Source organism: Phoenix dactylifera, chromosome 2, assembly GCF_051530095.1.
Source record: "Phoenix dactylifera cultivar Ajwa chromosome 2, Ajwa_hap1_PhDact_Kaust_v1.1, whole genome shotgun sequence".
Lineage (NCBI taxonomy): Eukaryota > Viridiplantae > Streptophyta > Magnoliopsida > Arecales > Arecaceae > Phoenix > Phoenix dactylifera.
The window spans coordinates 1,613,126-1,637,765 of record NC_143191.1 but is presented as its reverse complement, the minus strand read 5'-3'; the positions used below and the strand labels follow the sequence as shown (position 1 = coordinate 1,637,765).

Sequence of the window (24,640 nt, the reverse complement as noted above, 5' to 3'; positions counted from 1 at the left end):
ACCAAGAACCCTAAGAGTATCTATTCAGGAACATCATCTAAGAAAAGGATTTGATGGGGGGATTGTGAAATTTTTCTTTCTTGATTGGAAGTGTTACATAAGAAGCCAATTAGGCTGGCGACAAGCTTGGTATGCTGACCGAATCTTAAGCTATTATCCTTCATGCCTAAAATTTGCCGTTCCTGCATCTCATACATTTGTGTCAAACCATGCCACGATTTTGGTGTGCACAATTAAAAGAAATTGTGGTTACAGCAATTAAAAGAAATTGACACTTGAAAGCGCCTTCGATGGAGAAATTTTTAGATGGAGCAGGTCCACCGTTGAGCTGATGGACCGGTGCAATCAGAATGCAACACAGACAACTACACCCGCACCTCTCCTCCTCCAACTCCTTTTTCTCTCCTCTTTCCTTTTTTGTCCGTGTTTGCACGTGTTGCTTTTTGGTAGGATTAGTCCACTACCGAGTTCGTGGACCTTGTCTAACCAATAATTTTTCTCTTCCACGAGCGTCAAAATGAAGAATTGCATCATAAGAGAATCAAGGCTCCGGCGGCCTGGAGCATTGGTTTCTTTTCTAGTAAAGAAGAGCCTGGTGGTGCTGCTTATCATGTTCTAAAGGAAATTGAGGTTTGCATCTTAGATTGGTTTACGTTTGTGTTTAGTTCTTGTTGTTAAAAATTTAAAATATAGCTGCGTAGATTAATTGTGTGTAAAGAAAAGCCTAGCTATGTGCAAGGGGCAAAATTTGCAATGGCCATCAAACAATTGCCAGGGTGCCAAGTTCCCCCATTTCACATAAGCACAAATTTTAACGAGCTATCTGATTGCTAGGAATTAAAAATGTTGAGGAGATAGAATACATAGAGATAGAGGCATAACTATACCCGTTTAACTTTAGCTAAATTTAGCCAAGGTAGGCCACAGAGTACAAAAAACGGGACCTCAATCTCATTGGAGCAAGAAGACGGAAGAGGAACGCCCAAACGATCCCACAGCAGCGCATGTCGGCGTGTTTCACGGCCCAGCCTCCAATACCATATTACGCCTATCTCGCCTTCATGAGCACTAATCTAGAATGCCCAAATGGTCTGGTGCTCCGGATCACGCCAGGTGGCAGTACTTCTCATTTTAACCTGTTTAACCTGATTCGACTCGTTGTTAGTCGGATTAGGTTACCTGTTTTATAAAATAGTCTGATTTAGTTTTAAATTTTTGATCCATTAATAAACAAGTCGAGTTCAGGTTAATACATTTTTGATCTATTTTGTATCCAAAACCGATTTGTATCCACTCCAACCCAACCCGATTACTATCTGTTGGGAGATATGTTGGATACCTCGACTTCGGACCAGACCTGCCCCCTCAACATTGGACGTAAATAGAGGAGAACGGTCTCGGCCTCGGCTGAGTAGTTGACTAACCGAGATGAGCGACTTCGGCTTCGACCGAAAAGCGAATCAGCCGAGGAGAACAATAAATACGTATTAGCAAATACTAACAGTCCTAGCAACTGACAGCTTTAGCAGCCCGCATTCGCGGCAGCACTATGGCCTGTTTCGCACCGACGTTGCCCGCCACCCACGCGGACTGGCATTCACGCCTCAACTGTACTACCGGCTGTCGCCTGACTATTATTGTATGCCACGTCAGGCCAGGTAATGATAAAGCTAGCTTCCCTATATAAAGGAGCAGCTTAGAAGACCTCAGGTATGCATGCAATATTATTCATAGGGTCTACACTATGCTAAAATTCTCTTCCTTCCATATTATTGCCTCTCGATTCTGACATTGGAGGGTCCCCCGCCAAAAACTCTCTGGTAAGCAAACTTTTTGCACCTTGGTCAACCTACTCAGCTCATCTCCAGACGGCCTTAGAGTCATCTGAGCTACACTCCGACCTTAGCTCAGTTTCGGCGGCAATACTACCCAATATGAGAGATATTCGTGGCTCATTCGCTTCGAAGCAGGGCCAAGAATTGTGCCCAACCAAAAAGAAAGAAAAGGCAGGGCCAAGAGAACCTAGGGCCTCCAAGCAATGGAACACCTCCAAGAACCGTACGTTGGCAAGGAGAGAGGCCTTAACCTAAGGTTTAGTGTAGAAACGAGCCAGAAGGGGAGAGGGCTCCGGCCCGAAGCGGCCAGGGGGGCAGGGGCCAAGCAGCGCAAGCGATTTCCTGGAGCCTCTCTTTCTAACCTATGTTGCAACTAAGTTTAGTGAGTTATAGTTGTTTCGGGAGTAGGCGAAGTTTCCAACTTAAACTATTCTCCTAAAACAAAACTAATACTTAACTAACACCAAATGCATTCTTAACAAGAGAGTAAGAAATGAAATCATTACAAACGTCAATTCGCATGATGTTTACGCAGGAATACTGCTCCCAGTTAAATTACTAAAGCCAGAGATACGTGATGCATGTAAGAGGTGAATTCCAAAAAGGAAAAAAAAAAATTCGTGTTTTGCCTTGCTGATCCTGCGAACCAAAATGCTTGATGCATGGATTCAATAGAAATTTTTAACCCTGCTGTGTCCTGGGAACACTTCCATAACCTGTGCTCGCGTGGAAATAAGAGATGGCGTGACTAATACCATGGCCTATGCAGTGGCAATCTGTTCTAATGCATATACCGAGAATGCAGCTCAAAGGTTTTGAAGCGAAGGCTGCTGAACGAAGGGGCCTTGGAGGAGGAAAGCTTCCGCCGGGAACTCTTCAGATCATCAACCTTTTTGCTGTTAATTGGTCGTGTCATAAGCCCATGCTAGCTTGTTTTCAGAACAGCTCCTAGTTCCCAGCAATATGTAGCTCTACCATGAGCTGAGTAGAACAATCTGTAAACAATAGGTTAAAACACAAGCATCCTTTCATCACTTAAAATGTATCTCTAATCAGATGGAAGAGCTTTGACAATCTCACCATGATTAGCTTAGAAACCCATTGAATAATTGGAAAGTTGGGCTTGCACTCTATGGCATTTTCTTTTATGTTTCGTCTTCGCTTCGACTTAATTGTGTTGAAGAAATGAGAATTACCCAGGTCAAACACCTGACACGAAACACTGCCAACCAAAACGAGCAACCCAACTGAGTGCAAGTGTGCAACTGCACTATAGCATAATTTGTTCCATTGCCTACATCTTAACTGACCTGCTTTCTGATCCCCTAGGTGCCAGGCGATCACTTCTTTTCCAAATTAGGGGCTTGCTCATCAGACCTGTTGATATGATAACCCTTAACCAGCCACTTTTACAGGTTTCTGGCAGGCCATGGTCAATGAAAGAGAGCTCCGATTCTGCTTCAACCAAACACCTGTTGGAACCCCTTTCACCTGGCTCATCACAAACCATCAGATCTTTTCTCATATAAAAGCATGCAGAACATGCGCCTGACCAAAGATGAAAAATCACAGGGAGATAAAGCAGACAACTTGGTCCAAAATATTGCACCCACAAGGGGGATAGGTGTCAAAACCAATAAAAACGACTATGGTTTACATAAACAAACCGTACCAATAAACCATAGGAAAGATTTAGATGAAACACAGGATCATGAGCAAGCATCACTGTGAACCTACTCTTGATGGCTCTGTACTAGGACTTCTGATTCATTGCATATGTCAAGCTATCAGAACAGCTCCTCAGTCCTGCTTTAAGAATATTCAAGAAATTATCAGGGATAAATCAGCAAGCTCATTCAGCCAGAAGTAATACATATTGTAATAAACTTTGTGAAGAATTAAGATTTTCTACATAATATATTGTGAGCTTGTGAATTTCTCATGAGTGTCTATAATTCAAAAAGTTGAAAATGGAAATTGGAAATCCATAAAGAAAGAAAGATCCGTAACACCATGTCGACAGATGAGCACTCAGATTTCAGCGAGGGGATGAAGTGATTGGTCAGATATCGGAGCACTTCCTAGCCAGGATTTGTTGAATCAACAACTTCAGGAACATCAACTGCTTTTGTCATCTTAGATGGAGAATTATCAGATAAATCATGTAGTCTAGAATTGATGTCTTTTTCTAAGAGCTACCTTTCATTAGATAAAGCATATTATAAAAATTTATACTGCTGCTGCATCATATTAACATTGTTTACTAAATGATGCTCGATATAATAAATCACGACATTGGTGCAAAACTTCTTTGCATGATATATTAGCTAAAAGAGTACTAGTCTGCCTCAACCAAACTTCCAAACTGATGCACTTTCTTTTGAAAATAAAGTTCAGTTTTAGCTTGTTTTTATAACATCACTAGAATGTGGCATGTGCAATGCACATGCTATTTTGTTTTTAATTAAAATAAAACTTATATGAACAAATAATAAATGTTAGAAGTACTTGAATCTTTGATCCTATGGTTGAGAGCTACATGGAGAAAGGGAAAATGCATGGACAGAATGTGGGATAGAGAGATGCCCGGTGAGGAAACGCAGGGTGGGAAAAGTGAGATGGGAAAACGTGGATGGTAAAGCATGCCTCATGCCTGGACACATTGCACAAGTTGGCATTATATATTAGAATAAATGAGGTATCTGGAATATAAAAAAATAGATATCTATAAACATGTACCTCCAAGTACCTGGTTTACTGGAACCATTTCTAGCCAGGATTTAACAGATGATAAGCCAGATTTTGTTACGGTAAAACTTACAGCTTCATGATATGAAATCCTAACCTCTAATTATGAAGGTTTTGAAGGAAATTCACCCTTTCGATTTATAATAGCTACAAGACTGTGTAAGACATAACCTTCCCAACATAAATTTCTCACATAACAGCAACCACACGCAAAGTCCTTCAGTAAACACAAAATAGCTCTGCCCAGCTGAAACCAAAAATTTCTATAAATTAAATCCATTAAAGCAACGAGAGCATTTCTTTCTCCATCTCACAATATAAACATACAGTAGGCAGGTTATAGCTTCTTTCATACGTAATCATGGTCAAGAAAGTCTTAAGGACATCCATCCACATCCAACCCGGCAACCCCTCAAATTTAATGGAATATGCACCGCAAATGCCCTTGTGACATGGGAGTTAATGCATGAGTGAAATGGGTGTTTTCCAACTCCACAAACTGAATCATCATGCACAGTCTTCTAATAAAAGTGATAAAGAACATCTTTATCAACTATTTAAATTTCAATATTTTTGGGAGACCACAACATTAACTCACTTTAAGAAACAACTTGCTGTCAACATCAATCTATGCAAAGCAAAAACAAATGTTTCTAAAACTGAGACATGACTGACATTTCCTTGCACTGCCTATAGGCCCAGAAAGGAGTCTCAAAACCAAAACCAACCATTTGACACCCATCAGGAAGATTATTTAAAATCATCTTAATACAAGACACAAAATCCTTTAAAATTTTCTGATAAATTGCCAATGTTGTCGACAACATTAATGTATAACTCTTTTCCGGGAAGAAGTCTTTAAACACAAGGTAATCATACTGGACCTATGAACAAACATTACACCACCTTCCTCGTAGAAATGGTCCCGAGCTGCTCGAATAAATCTCTATCACACTTTTTTCCCAAAAAGCTTGTTATAAAGGCTCAACCTTGGCACCAAGGTCTCCATATGCCTATACCTTTGAACACATCTAGGCAAAATGAAAGCACACACTTTACATTGTCAATTAAGACATGCACTTCAACATGGTATGAGAAAATGTTGCTTAAATTTTTTCCAATGGAGTTGGAACCCTTATTCCACCACGACTGAAACCCCACTCTATGGAAACCTGATCGCGCAAATTTGTGTAAGATTCTCTCTCTCTCTCTCTCTCTCTCTCTCTCTCTCAACTCGTGTACATGCAACACGACAAAATATTTTGGTCACATGTACTGGCTTTTAATGGTTTTCTATAGTAGCAACATTCTATTAAACATTAGAATGCATAGTTAACTATTTCTTCAGCAGTCCAGCACCCTGCCTAAAAGATTTCAGATGGGTGCTTGCTTAAAGGCTAATGGACATAGAAGGAGCCATTTAAAAGCATAAGACTAAAATAATGTAGTTGGATGGGGAACAAAATCACTATTCCCTTTCCTTCTTCGTAGTTAAGTTTTGTATTGGAATCTATGGACATAAAGGAAGTTTCCTCTACATTAGTAAGGCAATGAAGAAAAATAGTGGACCGAGAAATGGGCACACACATGCCTCTGTGTGTGTGGTGTTGCAGACATATGTGTGTATTGATGTATATACATTTGCATGTCCATACATACGTGTCTGTATTATGTACATGTAATAAATACAACAACTAATCCTACAAAATTTCTTCTTATAATGGCACGTTATGCATAAAAGCTAATGTAACATATAGTCCTAAAAAAACAACCAAAGAATAAAGCAGATTTGTATCTTTCCCACATTGCACCACATAGGCAACTACATTAAGAAGCAATAGAAAAGTTACAAAACAAGTTGTGTTAACTTTTTTAAGCAAGAAAGGTATGTTGTTAATTATTTTTGCATGCAAAGTGAATGTAATTGAAGGAATAACTCATCATAAAGTGAATGGAAGCAGCATACCTCATTATCATCATCTTGTTCTTGAGGCAAGCAGTTGCACCCTCATTTCTAATAGGCAGCTTCATTAGTGCAAATGGTGTGTCCACATCAATATTTCCTTTTATGGAATAACCAGTACCCCTTCCCTGAATCATGTCCCAGATAGCAGAATCAAAGTCCTTGGGCCGGCAAGTGATTGGAATCTCCATCATGGTAATTCCATTTTTGTCAATTTTTATAGAATTTGTGAGCACTGCAGTTCCAATGCTCGAATCAGAGAGCCAATTCTCAAAATTCAGTGCATTGAGTCCCAGGTCAAAGTCATTCTTATTCTCAAGCTTTAGATGGAGGTTGCCATTTTTTCTTCGAAAGAGAACTTGTCAAAATGTATCTTTTCAAGATCAATATCTTGCTCATAAGGCACTGGAATCTCACCCTTGTTCTCTAAAGGCAGGGTAAGCCTTCCGAAAATTGGCACATCTACAATGAGATCAACCTTGATCCTATAAGGAATGATGTTTCCAGGATTCATATCATTACATGTGCTTGTGATGTCATGATATATTAATGTCCTTTAAGATCCCAATTCCCAAAGGTTTAGAATTAAAAAAGCAAATATCAGCTGTCAGTTAGCATCTGAGGCAAAAATTTTCAGTTAGCAAATTTCTTCGCTAGCCAACTTAAAAAAGAAAACTTTCTCATGAGCACAATGTAGATAGAAAGAACGCTAAATTAGCAGATTAAAGTTATGGACTAACAGAAAAATACAGAGACATACTATATTAAAATATAAAAAAAAATCTTTCTCCCAAAATTACTCAAGAGGAACCAATCAAAAGCTCATAGGAAAAACAAATATCTGAGACCATTCAACTTGAATGCTTCTATACCCATCTAAATACTGAAAAAAACAGGAGGCATTCTATGTTTAAAAAAAAAAAAAAAAAAATCTCCCAGAATTACGTGAGACAGCAATCAAAATTTCATAGAAAGAACAAAGATCTGAGACTAATCGATTACTTATATACCCATTAAATCTAAATATATACAAAGCATCCAAACACCAAAGATACATCATGAAGAAGAAATCTTGACGATCAACAAAATTCTTTAACCATCAAGTCTTGCATTCAAGAATGCCATGTAGCAATAGATCAATGCACCACATTTTGACACAAAGCAAATATTTCCACAAAATTAACACAAAGCAACCACTTCGCTCAGAAAACTAGAGATCATCGAATAATCTAGTGACGAAGCAAGTAATATGCAAAACAAGTCCGAATCCAAGCAAACGATCTTTACAAAATTACACACAAAAGATCAAGGAAACAACCAAAAGATGATCCGATTATAGGGTTTGAGAAGCTCAGATGAAGACCCGGATGAATTCAAACTAGAGAACGTCTGCCGCTCTTCCGGTCTTCTTAATTTTAAAGAAAAGAAACGGAAAGGTAAATAGAGAACGAACAATCGGAAAGAAAAAGGAGGCCTGAGATCGTACCTGAGAGATGGGAATTGGGAGATGAATTCAATAGAGAGGAGGAGAAAATGGGTACGAAGACAGCGGAGCTCGAAATACGGCGTTGGTCGCCCGGAAAGAAAGAAAAGACTCAAAAGAGCACCCAGCCGTCGATATTTATGATGCGAGTTGAGCAAAACGGCGCGGCAAAGCTTGACCCGTTTAACTAAATCCAACCCGTTTTGCATGTCAGGTTGTAGGCCGGGTTCAGTAAAATGATCGATTTCAAGTCTGAATTTTTGATCCACATAACAAATATGTCAACTCCAGATTGATAAATTTTTGACCTATCATTCTATATCTAACCCGATCCATATCTAGTTTAGCCCGACCTAACTTCTTGTTACCGATCCGACAGGGGAAGCTAAGAGCTACCACTTTGGCCATTGGATCAAAAGATAGAAGAGATCCCCTGTGGCGCGGTTGGAATCCAGTACGAAATAGGTAAAAAGTGGAGAGAGAGAGAGAGAGAGAGAGAGAGAGAGAGAGACCACAAGGTTCATGTTCTTGATCGAGTCGAGAGGGATCCATTACTATGCCGCCTTGTGGAATTTCCCTAATTAGTAGAAGCAGCCATGAAATGCGCTTAGAATGGAGTTTAGTTCGATTTGGAACTTTGAGGAATTGGTTGGGGAGGCATAAGTTTGATTCAACTAGAAAAGGTTATCTTTGTCACTTCATTGTAGATACGATGAAGTCTATATGGTATATGTACAGACTAGTATGTCAGGAGCGCATATTGCTGAAATGTATCTTTATAGTTAGTATTTGTGATTTATCAATATTAGTTTATTAGTGTTGACCATTTTGTGGCACACATATAAAGAATATGCTTAGGATGATGCAATATATATATTATATGCCTATATTATGTATTTTTTAGCAGTGAAAAATACAGTCCTTAGCTTTGAATGAAACATATTTTAGCTACAAAATTTTAAAATTTTTAATTAATTCATGAAATTAACTCGAGGCACTAAGTCGAATCCTGGGATTCTTGTCTATCATTCCCCTCCTTTGTTGTTTTTCCTATTTTCTACCATTTTCTTATTATTTTTTTAGATTAGTCCTTAATATTTTTTTATATTTATATATTAATTGCTAAAGTTTTCTATATTTATATTTTAATCAAATCTTATATTTTTTCACTTATATATCACTGAGATTAAGTTAACTAAGTGATAACTAGATATTCTACTAATATTCTCTTACTAATATTAATTTCACATATTCTAGATATTGTTATCCTTAATCCAACTGAATATTCTACTCATTCACCTAACAGTGAAGGGTAATTTTGTCCTTCTACAGTTCTACTGTTCTAGTTAACTATAACTAAGATTTGGACAATGAAAATTAGTGGAAGGATCGATTCATGCAAGAATAATTTTAGAAAAATATATATATAAAATGAAAATATAGGGTTTAGTGTTTAATTCCTCTAAGTGGACTATGCCGTTGGTTGCAATGCTTACAACTATTATTTTGTTAGATTTTAAATATTTTTTATTTATATTTTCTTGCATTGATTGCCTCCCTATATTGTATACAAGAAAAAATAGGAACTAACACTAATACGAAAGATTTTAGGATTATACTTGCAAAAGCCTTTTTCTTATTTCATGTGGTTTTTTTCTCCTCAAACCCTTAGGACTTCCCCCCCCCCCCCCCCCTACTTTGAGTATATAATAAATAACTAAATAAATAGTTCTAAAATATAATAAATACAAAAATTACTTTTTAAATACCAACGTTTGTCAAATATTTAAAAATATTTTTATACTTTCAAATTTTCCAACGTTTGTCAAATACCATCGATCAATATTTTAGCTTTTCTCCCTTTTGAGTTTTTTTTTTTGAGGTAAATAGTTACGGTCGTGCAATTAGTTCAAAATTTAACTCTCATTTGTTGTTTGTTGTTTTTTTTTTGTTTTTTTTTTTGCTAGAGCGGGTGGATTTATATTTGACAAGTATGAATGCAATCAATAAAGTAGAAAAATAAAATGTCCTGAAGTGCTCAAGTACCTCACGGTCACCGGTCTATAGAGTATCTGCTAGCCACGTAAGCAGTCACCCAAACTGCAACACAATTAGCTTCTCAAAAAACATATTTAGCATGAAAGCCTTCCTTCCTCGCCACATTGCAGATATTAAGAAGCAGCAGATGGTCACTACCTTTACCCCTAGGGCCTCCATAATTGCGGTAGGATGATAGAGCTGGCTTGTAAGCCATGTCAAACGGAGATCCGTCATGCAGCTCTCAGCTCTGCACCGAAAATTGAAGTCTCGGATAATTGACAGCCCCAGCGAGCGACCAGATATTCGGTCCCGGATAACAAAATCCGCGCCGCTACTCGTGCCTATCATCCAAAATTCTACTCACGTTTTGGGGGCACATACGCGACGTGATGCTCTCAGGCGAGCAGGCTTTCATCTCTTCCTCAATCTTTTCCTATTTTTCTTCCGTTCGCCAAAAGAGAGCTCGCGAGAGATCTCTCAGAGCCTCGTCCACTTCCCCTTTGGAATTCGGGACGATCCTCGCTTGTTTTTTTTTGTATATTTTCCTCCCTTTTGATTCATTTCCTTCCTCTGGAAAATTCTTTTCCCCCTTTCTTCTTGCCGTTTTTTCAGGAAAATATAGACCGGAGATCAGAAATCGGGCGACATAGGTAAGGGCATCGTCTGCTTTCTTCTAGTTTTAGTACCTAAAATCGCCAATTTGATTTATTTTTGATTGAGTTTTTTTGTTTGCGTGACCGTTGATCTGTCTTTTATCTCGGGGACTTTTATAGTTGATTCTTCTTCAATTATAATCATTATTATTGTTGTTTAATGGGGTTGAAATAAGAGAGCAGATGCTGGTCGGATGACAGACAGAGAGAGAGAGGGCTTTAGGATTGGTGGAGACGGGAGTTTTTGTGAGAGTGGTTATTGCTAAAACTGCTGAATGCGAGAGCAGGGATCAATTGGGACATGAGCTCGTTTTGTTTCCACCACTTGTATGAGCAGTGCCTGTATTTATAGCATCAAGTCATTCATGATCCAAGTAGTTTGATTTAGTTGAAAATATTTTAGGGGACTATGGGCATGACAACACTCAATTTGGATGCAAGGGATGGTGATGGGGCTAACTGGACGGTGTGTTTGCTTATGGGAGTTGATCTGGTGCTTTCTGCCTATTCTGTAAAAAAGAAAAAAGGAAAAGTAGATGAAAAAAAAACAACATGGATGAAAATTGTAATTCTGTATATAAATCTCTTGTTCACATCATCTTCAAATCTTGTTTTGAGTCTTCCTTGTAAAAGTAAAATAATAAGAGAATCCTACCCTGCATCATGGGCCAGTTAGAGCATGCTGCCATCTGGAATTACTGCATTACTCAAAACAACAACTATGCCCCCAGAAATGATGTATCCATGAGCCTCCCTGTCACATTCTTGGACCCCATGTGTGTTAACAATCTACAATCATCAAAACGAAATCAAATAATCAGAGAGATACAATGAGATGCATGCCATTTGTAGCAACCATTTATGTAACTTCTGCCATTTTCTTGTGACTAGCTCTTAGTTTTGTGCTTCTGTTGTCAGCTAAATATGTCCATACATTTATTTTGGCATTTTTTTTTGTGTGAACAGTCCTGTTTTAATATGCTATTGATTGAACTGTAACTATGTATTTCCTCCCTTTAAAAAATCCATTTTTTTTTAAAGATTATGTTTGTTCATCCATAAAGTGAGAACGCCATTTTGTAATAATTATGAAGTTAAAACAACAAGCAAGATAATTTCTATTAAGTGCAACGGATGAGTTAAAAATGTTGGCACTAAACTCTGGTCTATGTCAATGTTAACTGCAACAAGCTTGATCTGGAAGTACGAGAAATAATATGAATATTGATCAAATTGATTAGTGCAACAAGGAGAATACTAAGAACCTCAATAATATGCGCAGTATAATTTTTCAAATATTTCAGTACCCTGACATTTCTCCCTATCCTTGCATTCTTATCAATTATAGCCCTTCGAATATGAGTTTGTTCTCCAATCCCAACTGGGACATTGAAGCCTTGCAATTTTGTCCAGTTCCATTGCGCATCTGTCTATTTGATCACAAAAGGAAAACTTAGAAAGAGAAAGCGAGAACATGTACAGATGGTTGAGGTCTAGTAAACATTATTAATATCAGATAACAATTAGCAACATTGCAGATTTGTCTAGGTAAGCTGAAGGACAAGATTAACAGGTTAAGTTACCAAACTACAGGTGTGTATTGATAAAAAACTGCAAAACCCTCTAGCACTAGGTGTAGTTTTAAAAGTGTATGGTATAAAAGCCCTATTTGAAGTGTCCCATGTGTAATCAATATGACACAATGTATGTTGGGCATCAACATAGATTATGGATAAATGCAAATACAACTTGTGGAATATAATTTCAAGGGTGGTCATGTGCTGGACCAAAGCAACCATGTCTCTTTTATATATCCCAAGAAGATAAAAGATATAAGAAATGTTGTGTGAAGACTTCATACTTGGTAATAGTCACTACCCATGATCACAGAATCCTCGATCACTGCTTCTTCTCCGATATATGTTCGTATGCCAATCACGGAATCAGTGATCTTGCACCTCTACTCTTAAAACAATAAAGAATAGAAACAGAGCCTACTTAGCATCAAATAGATGGCTGAATATGATATTATGGTACTTTGTCAACATTCAATTATCATAGATGATGTAATGGAAAATTTATAAAGAGAGAGCAAGATTGTAAATTTTTTAAAAATATCATGCTTAGGCAATGCATGAATATGTACCAATTATCCATGATGTGGATCACTACTTAAACTCAAGCAAAGCTCTGAAACTTTTTAGCATTATGACAATTTCATTTAATAAAATCATACTGCTAGGATATTGCATCATTATAAAATAACTGCATTGTGTATTGTTATTTAAGCAGTGCAAAACTAGGACAGAAAGTTTATATCATGCTGTTAGACTGTCATCAAGTAACCTCGTCCCCCATGACCAGTTTATACCTGGACGCTCAGTTAGCCAACCAGCTCAGCTGCCTCCATCTCTTCTATAGTCTTTCTTTTTTCTAGTGTCAAGGCAGGCATACAGATTTCATTGCAAAATCTTTTTTGCTGTGGGCTAAAGTTCTATTCACCATCTTACCTCTCCTTAGTTTCTTGATGCTCTTTAGTCCCTCTCTTAACTATTTCAGGAAAAAGGAAAGAAAAATATATCCAGTCTTTATTCCAATGTATTATTTTTTTGTAAAAATGTTCTTTCTTCTCTCATTGCAAAATTTTCTAATTCTAGTCAAAGAAAATGGTTCGCATTCAGCAAAAGCTAAACCATTCTTAGACATCCACCAATCCATTTTTTTGTAAATGACCAGACAGAACAAGCTAGGTAAACATTTGTTATGAGTAAAGTTTGCTTCTTTCATAGGCCTCTAATAGTTAAAGGGGCCACAAGAAAAAAAGCTTCTTTTCTTTCTTGATCTAATTCGCCCACCAGCTTGAGCAGATTATAAGACAAAATCAGTTTTACTGTTGGGGCATTATCTTCAATTAACTTCACTTTTGGCCTGGTAATATATTTGTAGGTATTGTCACAGATGATGTTTTGGTCTATGATTGATGTATTTACATACTAACGTATATGGCTGTGCATCTCTTATCGAATGGACATGCATTATGTTAACCCTATGTTAAACTTATATGTCTTCAATGACATATATCTATGCATGCTTAGCGGAGAACACTTCATTTGGAAGTAGCACAATGTTGTATATTTCAAATTTTAGTATGTCATCTATGAAATCATATCAGTTATTCTGCCTTCTTCTTTCTTTGTACATAGGATATAAGGTAATATCAGAAAAATGAATTAAGTGTGTTCTATGTATATAATATCCATAAACACATGTCATGTTTGTTCAGAATTTTAAATGATGATAGTACCAAGTTACCTACACGTAGAATGCAACCATCACCAATAATGCTCTCTCTTATGAGAGCATTGGTAACTACAGTAGGTGGTAGGCAATGTGGCATGGTGTAGATAGGAGAGTTTCTGTCATGGAAACTACAACAAAGGCATAGGTGTTATTTAGTAGAGAGAGATGTATCTAAATTTGTCATTAAATGATGCTGTTAGTCATCTAAGTTATGTACTGACTTGAAGCCGCGAGATGTTCTCCTCGCACTTTCAATGTTGGCATGGTAGAAGGCTTCAATTGTTTCGATGTCCTCCCATTGTCCATCAAACATATAAGCATGGACCTGATACATGAGAAACTTAGAATAATGGTACTACCAGCCCTCATGACATGGTCAATAAAAGAAAAAATTAAGGTCAACGCTATAGGGGCACATGAATAATAAAGAAATTTGAATGCTTTGCCATAAAATTAAAGAGACAGGGAAATCTGGATAGGAAGTTCAGCTGCAGATAAACAAATAATATTCTAACCTTCATTCCCATGGAAATTGCACCTTGGAAAACTTCACTTCTGAAATCATTGGCCTTAGGTAGGACTTTTTCTAAGAGTTTGATCATCATGTCTCTCTTGATGACAAAGATTCCCATGCTTCTGGCACCACAAACTTCTTCTTTTGTAGAAATTCCTATCTGTATTCCATGCATAAAGATCCTTATGGTGTAACTTATAGGAACTAGATTGTCAATTTTAGCTACTTGTTATTAAAGAAAAATTCAGAATGGTTCCAATCTAGTTGCATACATGGAGTATGAAAGCTGAAGAATTATTTCTTTTTAATAGGATGTTGATAACAGAAAAAAAAAGATTCCTTGTACTTCTTATCAGTAAATTATAACTAGAGTGATCTTAAATGTGCCTCTTTCTATGAAAGTTAGGATGGAAAACTCACTGCTGCAAATTTATCTTCATCCATATCTGGTGCATGTTTGACTTCAAGAAATTTCTTTCGGTGATTCTGTATTAAGAAATCATAACTGGGATTATTGTTCCTTCTGTTACATGAAACAGCAACTGTGATATCTGCTCTGCTATCTCTATGTCCTTTAATAAGTTTTGCATAGTCCATTTCATAAATATGGTGACTTGAAAGAACCAAAAACTCCTCCACTGGATGATCTTTTAATACCCACAACCATCTCCTAACAGCATCTGCATTTCCCTAAAAACCCATACATCCATTTCAGTAATTTTTAAGAACATAGAAAAGTCATACAAGTATATCAAAAATGATAATAACAACTTGTTTTTCCATTGAGTATGAGTGCAACTACTACACTGCGAACAACAATTCAACTTTAGATGTCAGTATTATTGCCTAAGCACTTTTAGATGCAAGCTGAGATTAAAAAGTGCGGTCCAAGAGTTGGTTTCAAGAAATTGTCTTGGCAAAAAATAGGGACACGGTCTTGTTCAAGAATATTACTCTACAGATATAGAAACATAAAAAGGATGTTGGTATCTTGCTATTCATTGGTACAAATTGGAACCTTTTCATGAATTATATATGAAAGTTGTGCGTAAACTGCTGTATAAGAATCACGCTGCTAGTACTCAAAATTTGGCCAAGACATTCTGAAGTTCTTTGTGAAAATATTGAGATTTGAAATAGAAGTACAAAATTCAACAAGATATTCCATGTTATGAAAACGAACAACAATTTGATGTATCAGTTTGAATGAAAGATTTTTAAAATCCTAGAACCTTAGTAGCTTGAATAGGAGCAGGTGGTACTGCAGAAGATTGAGTTCTTGGAAATTATAAAAAATCATGATATAGGGATCTCGAAAATGATAAAAAATTATAGGATGGTGCAACTTTATTGATTCATTTAGGCCTTGTGGGACAATATTTACACTTATGGTTCTTGTTAGCAAAATACAGCAATTGGCATGCAAAATCAGAAGTGCCAGATAAAATTTTACAGATTTTTACGGGAATATTAGTCAATCTTAGTGCTTTAAAATAGAAGAGGAAAAAGAGAAGAATTGGGCTTGATGATGGTACAGACCTTAAACCAACCTTGCTCTTCAGGGCTTTGGCATGCGGTCAAAATTTCTATAAAACCATCCTTCCCAAGCCCAATGTTAGAATAGGCTCTTGACAGATGAGAGTATAGGGAGGTGGAGTTGAACTGAGTGAGAGCATATATCCTGATAATGTTACTGTTGATGCAGTTGCTCACCACAATGTCAATGAGCCTGTAGTTTGCTGCTATTGGAATAGCTCCTTTTGATATTCTCTTTGTCAGGGGATACAGCTTTGTCTCTGAGCCGTCATCAAGTATGATGGCCAGAACACTCTGTAACCAAATTTCTTATAAAATTAGCTCATATTTCAACATATGGAACAGTCTTAGCTGTATATTGTAAGATGAATGGATTGCATTGGATTGTGAAACAAATTGTATATCCTTGAATTTATTCCACTTACTTTATGGAAGGATTGTTGATATTGATCAACCTCTAACTATATGCAGCTTCTTTACTCCTTCCATGGTCGAAGTCCTTGAGATTGACATGTACATAACCCCGAACTTCTTTATATTTTAACTGAACTATATTTAGTTTTTCAAGTGTCCAAAAATACTTAAAGCAAAATTCAAATCCCTGCACGATATTATGTCTTAATTCAACTGAAATATATGTTTTGAATTCATCAAACTTTTGGATGCCAGTTGTTGTAACTTTAAACTTCATCATCCTTGACCTCTCTCAATAATTAAATTAATTACCACAACCAGCTGTTTTGTCTAATATGTTTGAGGTCAACACAGAGTTCATAATTTGCATTTTTTGCGAATGCTATTGTTTTTCATATGTTGTGTATATCAACTTATAAATGCATAGAATACACATTGCACTGAGTGTTTTGTTGGTTGCCATGTAATAAAGTGATTTGCCTCAGCTTCTTGGTTGCAATAAATAGATATTGTGTCTATATAGTCAGGCCATGCGCCATCACTGTACCCACATATAGATGTGGTGTTATTACAATGATGGTGAAAATCTTGTTTTCACAGCTATTTCAGCTAGCACATTTTGTGGCAGGTTTAATCTATTTTGCTTTTCCTTGATTGTTATTTGGTAGTTTCGCAAGTAAAAGCATGCAATAACAAACCGGCACCTGAAAAGTGTGAAAAGGTTATTGATCATATGGAAAAAAATATCACCATAGAATGCAACAATATATTTAAGAGCATCGTATTTAGAATTTCATATACATGTTTTCAACATCTAAAGACCTCTCAATGGGATGATACAATGCAATGAAACTTCTACTATTGCAAGTAGAAATCATGTGGGTATGAGAAAGCAGGAGTGTTTCCGAAAGCTACGAGGCAAAAGAGATTGATTACAATTCCCTTATCTCAAGGATGCGGAAAAATTGTTGCATGCCCACATAGTAGCTTAATTTACAGCATCAATCCTTAACTCTTGTGACAAATTTAGACTTCTTAATGTTTAAGGATTATAAAAAAAAATAATAATTGATGTCAACATCTGCCAAGTAAATGGCAGTATTAAGACGTAAATTTCATTCAAGGAGAGTTGATGGAGTCTCTTGTTGACGTCGGTAGAAGGATTTGTGATCGCCAGTTAGCTTAGTTTCTTTTTTCCTGAGCTCCTGTCCATTATGGTTCTCCAAACAAAAAGAAAGGAAAAGAAAAGAAAAGAAAAAGGATTTAAACTTAACCTAATCATATCTGATAACTCCAGTTATGAGACAGCAGTGAAGAAACTCGTTGGGCGGCTGACCAGGGAACCCAAAATTTAAAAAGCAGAGAAAAAACAGAGAATACTGATACGTGCCTGATTTAGTGGAGGGTTCAATGGCATTTCTTTCCGAGACTGGCCTGAGTTGCAAATGTGAAAACCATGGAAAGTACGTGGCTGCTTCCATGATGCTCCATGGAAGTTAAGCTCTGAAGGTCGAATGGAGAAAGCACTAGCTGGAGATATCAAAGGAAAGGAAAGAGCTGGATGCAGCAACACCATGGCAAACTAGTTGGTGAGGACAATATGATCAACTCTGCGTTCTTCCATAATTTATCTTTCACTGTGTGGTGCAATGCATCAAGCTAGGGAGAAAGGTGTAAGAGAATATGTTGCTTTCCTTCTTCTTCACTGGAGCTCCTTTGCGGTTATCCCAAAAACGGTGAAACTTCTCTCTAGGCCGTAGCTTATTTCATTTTTCCGAGAATAAAGGGGAAAAAAAAAAGTTGTGCCAACTTTAAGGGGAACAAGGACCAGGAGAAGAATGTACTGAATTGCAAGGGGGTTCACGACTCTTTTATGTGACATTGCTACTTGGAAGAGAAGTGGAAGATGGAATTGAGTGTTTACCAAGTTAAGCATGCCTTCATAGCTTCTCATAGTTTACAGCTTTAACAAGATCTCAAAATGAATTAATATCCTCTATCTTTCTCTCCCCTTTTTTTTTTTTATCCTTCTGTCCTTCAGAAGCATCTTTAAGGATGCAGGCTACGCAAAGAACAGATCCTACGGAGAAATGAAAAGACTGAATTGGGGCGACGTCGTTGATTCAAAGCTTACCATTCGGGGAGTACTGTTAGGGTCAAAACATTCGTGGCCTATAAAAGCTCTCAAAAAGGCATGGCAAAACTGATCTGAACCAGACCTTGTTTGGCCAAGGTCTGGTTCAGGGGTTTACAGTCCTGATTGAGTTTGAGTAGATTTTTTTAACCCAAGAAATAAACGGACCGGTTGTGTTTTGGAGCTTGCATGGACAAAGGTTAGTGTTGCTTTCTTATGTTTTCTCCTAAAAAAACTTTTTTTCCACTATATTTTGTCTTGTTCAAGAAATTAAAATTATTGAGTTTTTTAATAAGCTTATTCATGCCAAAAATTCTAAACTTTTTTGAGATATTTATTTTTATCCTAAACTTACAATTTGTTGTAATCAAATCATTCAAATATTGCAATTACTTTCCTGAATGTCACTTCCATCAGACAGTTCACTTACAAACTTCTAAGTTAGTATAAAAAAGGAATACTCAATAACTTCTTGATCTTAAATTTTCAAGGCTATCCCTCTCTTGTTAGCTCAAGCATAATGCATGGGTTTTGCACCATCTCTCTTTTCCTGAAGAGACAATCTATTGGACTGTTAAGAAGCCTAAACTGATTCTATTGTTAATATTTTAGAAAGTTGCTTTCCATATGTTTTGCTCCCAGAAACTCTGAAAATGCTAAAACATCCCTATATTGGCTCAGTTTAGGTGATCCTGTTTTCCTTATAAATAGAAGTATGTACTAAATCAGAGCATGTTTTCCTCAAAAATTTATTCACTAATTTGATATGGATAATATATAAAGATGACGAGGATGGGTATTTGATCGTCTACCCCCTTCCCGGTCCTCGCATATTAAAAATGTGGCTTAGTTGGAGATCAAAGGAACATCAAAGATCGGAATAATCTTCTCAATTAATTGGTCTTTTAAGTTTTATTATGAAGCTTGAAGACCATTAAGAAAGATTTTGCAGGGTCTCCAGTCACCGACTGGGAAGGAGGAAAATGGGAAGTAAAAATCTTGGCTAGAAGAGGGGGACAAGGGGAAAGAAGGAGTTGAAGGCAATCTTTTCCGCATCAGCCAATTCCATACTACATTAACGTCTATTATGTGTCGCATATGACCATTTTCATCACGGTCATCAAATGGAAGTAACTACAACATTTTGAAAGTTACATGACCTAATTGCAAAGAATTGAAGTTCAGGATAAAAATAAAAACTCCCAAAAAGTTCAGAGTCTTTGGCATAATTATGCCTCTTCTATACTTGAATTTCACATGTTGGATTCTAGTGTCTAATAAGAGTATTTAGGGGTCTCCAAACATGAAAAAAAGAAAAGAAAAAGAAAATTAATTTCCAAAGAAAAGAAAAAATTCTAGTTAAATCTAGAAAGTTTTATTCTATTTTTTTATCGACTTGTGCCGCTTACATATCTTTACTTTTTTATTTTTTTCCTCTTCAGACGAATAGGGTCAGCAAGAACAAAAGATTGTCCTGGTTGGAGATCGTGCTAGCAAGCTTGGCGATTTGTAGCAAAATTTTAGTTCTTTATTTAGTTATAAATTTGTGACTTAATAATTTTCTAAATATTGCAATTTATGGGTCGGGCATTTATGTTTAAATATAGATGCTCTTAACCGATGTTGACTTTATTATTTGAATAAAATGCTGAATTTGGATATCTATATTTTGTTTGATATGGATATGGAAGCTAAACGAAATGTTTGGCTTCATATTACCATGGATTGTGTCCCTCGGCAGCATGGCCATATTATGTCCTAAATTTGGGGTGTAATATTTTATAATTTTTTCACCAACCAAATGACTTGTTGACCCACCTCAAAAAAAAAAACAAAGATTAACCTAATAGCCCATAAAATTATAAATTAAATAAACAAATATTATAAATAATAAATTAAGAAGATATACATGGATAATACATTCTCATACCAAACGGCACCATAAAGTACTCTGGTGGTTAGGAGTAAATTGCGTTAATTCAAATCACAACTAGAATATTAGTTTTATTTTTTTAGAAAAAAATTCAAGACCTTTCCCAGAAATAATCAAACCTATCATAAATGGAGGAGAGCCCTCTTTAAGACCGTTGAAATTCACCTAATAGGGTGTCACAACCTCCAAGAAACTTATCGTAAGTTTGCACCTACAATTTTTTTAATTTTGTTATTATCACCGTTTTCGTTCCTTACGAGGGACACCAAATTAAAGTAGGCGTAGCTCAGGACAAATCGGGCTTATATACATACATACATATCTAAAAGACGGGCTAGGCAAAAGTGACTCGAGCCAAAAAGGTCAGGTCCGACGAACTGACCTCGGATTTGGGTCCAGGGTCTCCCAAACTCAGGCCGGGCAAGGTCGTGTATTGGTCGAGATTTCATCCAATTTTTTTTTATAATAAAGTGTGTAAATTATACTATGGATAAATCTACTAAAATCAGAAAATAAAATATTTTAGAGTATTCAGGACAACTTTTCATCTTCAACCTACATGGTATTGTCAGAGTGACCGGCCATATAAGTAGCCATCCAATCCGCAGTTCCGTTGGCTTTTCGAAAAATATGCTTAGCTTGAAAGGTCCCTCCATCCTTCAACATTATTCAGATATCTCAAAGTAAAGGATGGTCCATAGGTTTTCTCCGGCTTAAAACAGCCTCCTCCCGACCCAGGGAAAGAAGGATTGGAAGAGCGATCGCCGATCTCGAGATATTATTGGTTAGAACTGTTCGATTGTGGACCATCCAATAAAAAGTCGCCACGTCATCCATTCAGATTTTTAAAAAATCCAGCAACCTTCGTCTAGGAGACGAGGCTGGCAGCGGAGAGATGGGTTCAGGAGAAATTATTCTATGGACCGGGTCCGGGGGACCAATCCGAATGCCCGGGGGGGTTAATATGGCGAGTAACTATTGGACTGGTCTACTGGACCTGGTCCATCCGACCACGCTACCCGCATGCTACCCGCAGTCACCATAACCTCGGTCCTCGTTGATCTCCGACAACGCTACGTTTGCCCAAATGCTGACAGCAAGCCTCGCATAGGCGTTCATCTGCGGCTGCAAACGTAGCTGAGCATGCAGTCAAAGTGTTTGATGATATGTTTCAGAAGGTAGCTTGTCTTTTCTAGCAACATAATTTAGCACGCTTGCTGCTTTCTATTGGCTCAAAGATCCCATACTTAATCTTATCAATAAATCTTACGCACAGCACAGACGAGGAGCAAAGGAAGGAAAATAAGAGACCGCAATGAAGAATCAAGTTCTATAATCCCATGGTAGGCTCCATGCCATATAAAAGCTTTCACAAAAGGTTTTTTTTTGCATGCCAAAATGAGACAAGAGAGTTCAGGACAATAAGATTGCTTCTAAGTTTGACTACAAAACTTCCACAATCATATACTTCCATCCTTTCTTTGTTCCTTCTTATCGATTTCTAATTTTTGTTACATGCATTTGTACATGAATTTTTACCAATTGACTCAAAAAATACTTCGATTGATTGTAGGTTTGGATCAAAAATTGCCATTCCCTCTACTTCCACCTCCTCCACTCCTCCCCTTCCCTCCACCACCTCCGCCACCTCCATGCCCGCCTCGTCCGCACCGGCCTCTACGCTAACGCCATCCTTTCCACCAAGCTCCTCCTCGCCTACTCCCGCCGCTGTCGCCTCCTCCCCTCCGCCCTCTCCGTCTTCCTCCACATGCCTCGCCGCACCTCCTACTCCTGGAATATCCTCATCACCGAGCTCGCCAGGTCTGGCCTTCCCCACAAATCCATGGACTTCTTCCTCAGAATGCAGTCTTCTAGCATACCGATTGATGAATTTACCCTTTCGCCTGTCCTCCGGTCTTGCGCCCTTTTGGACTCCTCTCCTGCCAGCATGTCAGTCCATGGCCTCTCAGTGAAGTTGGGTCTGGAGCGTAATCCTTATGTTGCCTCGGCGCTGGTCCTCTGCTACAGTGGTTTGTCTGAGATCTCTCTTGCACGAAGGCTGTTTGATGAAATGCCTGAAAGAGATGCAGTCCTGTGGACGTCAATGCTCTCCGTCTATGCGCAGAGCGGAGAGCCAGAGTCGGCTTTGGGGTTCTTCAGGGAGATGGTGAGTGAGGGAATTCAGCTGGATGGGGTGGTCATGGTAAGCTTGCTATTGGCTTGCGGGCAACTAGGATGGCTAAGGCACGGAAGGAGTGTGCACGGGTGCTGCGTTCGGAGGTGCTTGGGGCTCCCTTTGAGTTTAGGGAATGCTCTCACAGACTTGTATGTTAAATGTGGTGCATTTGGCTATGCCGAGATGGTGTTTCGTATGATGCCGGATAGAGATGTGATCTCGTGGAGTGCTTTGATATTGGGTCATGGGTTGAATGGGCATGCCAGTGCAGCTCTGAAGCTTTTTGAGGAGATGAGCGCGGAAGGGATACAGCCGAACTCTGTTACCTTTCTCGGGGTGTTGTCGGCATGCGCGCATGCAGGCATGGTGGAAAAGGCCTGGGCTTTCTTTGATAGGATGAAGCAATGTGGAACTGAACCAGAGTTGAAACACTATGCTTGCATGGCTGATGCATTGGGAAGAGCAGGGCAATTGGCGGAGGCTGAGAGGTTCATAGAGGAAATGCCTATGGTGCCTGATGAGGCTGTATTGGGAGCCTTATTGGCAGGTTGCCGAATGCACGGCAATGTGGAGTTGGGGGAAAGAGTTTCTTGGAGATTAATGGAAATGAGTCCAAGCAAGAGCGGTTACTACATGAGTTTAGCAAACATGTATGCGGATGCTGGTAGATTTATCGATGCAGAGATAGTGAGGGAATTCATGAAGCAGAAGAATGTGGGTAAGCTGCCTGGGTGTAGCTTACTTGAATTGGATCGTCCATCATCGTCACCATTAGAGTAGACTGTCTACATGTGATACAATCACATTTCTACGGATGAACTCATGTGCTTGCGTGGAATTTTGGATATTTGCTTGGTGGTGATGCCTAGAATATGAATGAAGGAATAAAGGAAGTTAACTCCGGCGTTGGGATCTTGAGGGACACTGTTAAAGGTTGGTCAAGGGAGCATGATGTAAACAAAGCAAGATGAAGGAAAATAACTAATGTCAACACAGAGCAAGCAGAGTGAGCAGTTAAGAACACAAAAAATAAGCATGCAGTACAAGGTATCCATCATGAGCCAATGTGTGTAATATAGACAGAAGTTTGGGACTGCTAAGAAGTTGAAATGGGTATATGCATCGAAAATCTAGATAAGTTAATGGGAAAAGACATTCTAATGGGTCTTGAATCTAATAGAATATTTTAGTGTCTCTGACCAAGACCATTATTTATGATCCAGAGCAATTAACAGAGATGGATGGCAACTTACTTGGATCTAAACTATACAGATATTGGTAGGTAGCCCTTTGGGTGTTAAACTGGATTGTTTAGTGAGCAGGACCTCTTTAATCGTGAGATGCTTTTCTGTGGATTGTGCATTGGATGTGGATCGAGCTTGGGAAGTATTTGAACACTTTTCTGTACTCGACTGTGATGAGTAGGTGGAGGCTTTACTCTTTGATGATGGATTGTCAACTAGATGATGTTTAAAGCATGAGGAATCTAGATGGATTGTCTTATTGCTGCAGAACTGCTACAGCTATCTTCTCGGAATCAAGTTTACAAGCCATGAAGATATTTGAAAATCCATTGGATTTGCCCTACCATTTTCTTTTAACTCCAAATAAACATGAGATTGATTCCTTGTGACTTTCTGCAAGCCAATTGATTTGCATAAATCATTTCTTTTGTATATCGAATAGCAATTAAACTTCTTGTTATTTCGAATATAGTTTAAATTAAATATCTGCAGTTGTCTTTATGATTATATAAAGCAAATTCCTGATATGTATGTCAACCGTTAAAAATAGAGCTTCAACTGTATTTCACCTCATCCGACATAGAAACGATATCAGCCAATATCCCCAGGAAAAAGAATCAATTGCATTCTACATTAGCTTTTTATATGCTTGTTTAGCACCCTCCAT

The 24,640-nt window shown here is 37.9% G+C and overlaps 2 protein-coding genes and 1 pseudogene across 5 annotated transcripts; 1 reads left to right on the top strand and 2 right to left on the bottom strand.

Annotated features, from left to right (window-relative positions):
• Window positions 1–1,979: 1,979 nt before the first annotated feature.
• On the bottom strand, window positions 1,980–8,238 carry LOC103706080 (uncharacterized; annotated as a pseudogene). Its single transcript, XR_015975931.1, has 5 exons — window positions 8,033–8,238; window positions 6,550–7,100; window positions 3,146–3,641; window positions 2,916–3,057; window positions 1,980–2,830 (listed from the first exon to the last, which is right to left on the bottom strand). The product of XR_015975931.1 is annotated as an uncharacterized LOC103706080 (transcript).
• Window positions 8,239–10,504: 2,266 nt separating this feature from the next.
• Window positions 10,505–16,381, bottom strand: APS2 (ADP-glucose pyrophosphorylase small subunit 2; the record flags this gene model as incomplete). The annotated part of the gene is made up of 8 exons (XM_088714883.2): window positions 10,505–11,511; window positions 12,030–12,152; window positions 12,584–12,682; window positions 14,039–14,150; window positions 14,244–14,347; window positions 14,538–14,692; window positions 14,953–15,226; window positions 16,076–16,381. Coding segments are annotated over 8 exons (1,290 nt in total), but the record flags the coding sequence as incomplete, so codon positions are not given.
• A 4,752-nt stretch (window positions 16,382–21,133) lies between these two features.
• Window positions 21,134–24,480, top strand: LOC103706079 (Pentatricopeptide repeat (PPR) superfamily protein). Of its 3 annotated transcripts, none has more exons than XM_008790060.5 (3): window positions 21,136–21,731; window positions 21,835–21,896; window positions 22,127–24,480. In XM_008790060.5, the coding sequence occupies exons 2-3, from the start codon at window positions 21,894–21,896 to the stop codon at window positions 23,507–23,509; spliced, it is 1,386 nt and encodes a 461-aa protein (XP_008788282.3). In that variant the 5' UTR covers window positions 21,136–21,731; window positions 21,835–21,893; the 3' UTR covers window positions 23,510–24,480. The 3 variants fall into 3 exon arrangements, with proteins under 3 accessions (XP_088571008.1, XP_008788282.3, XP_008788281.3); XM_008790059.5 differs by having other exon boundaries at window positions 21,830–21,896; XM_088714882.1 differs by lacking the exon at window positions 21,835–21,896 and having other exon boundaries at window positions 21,134–21,731.
• Window positions 24,481–24,640: the final 160 nt, after the last annotated feature.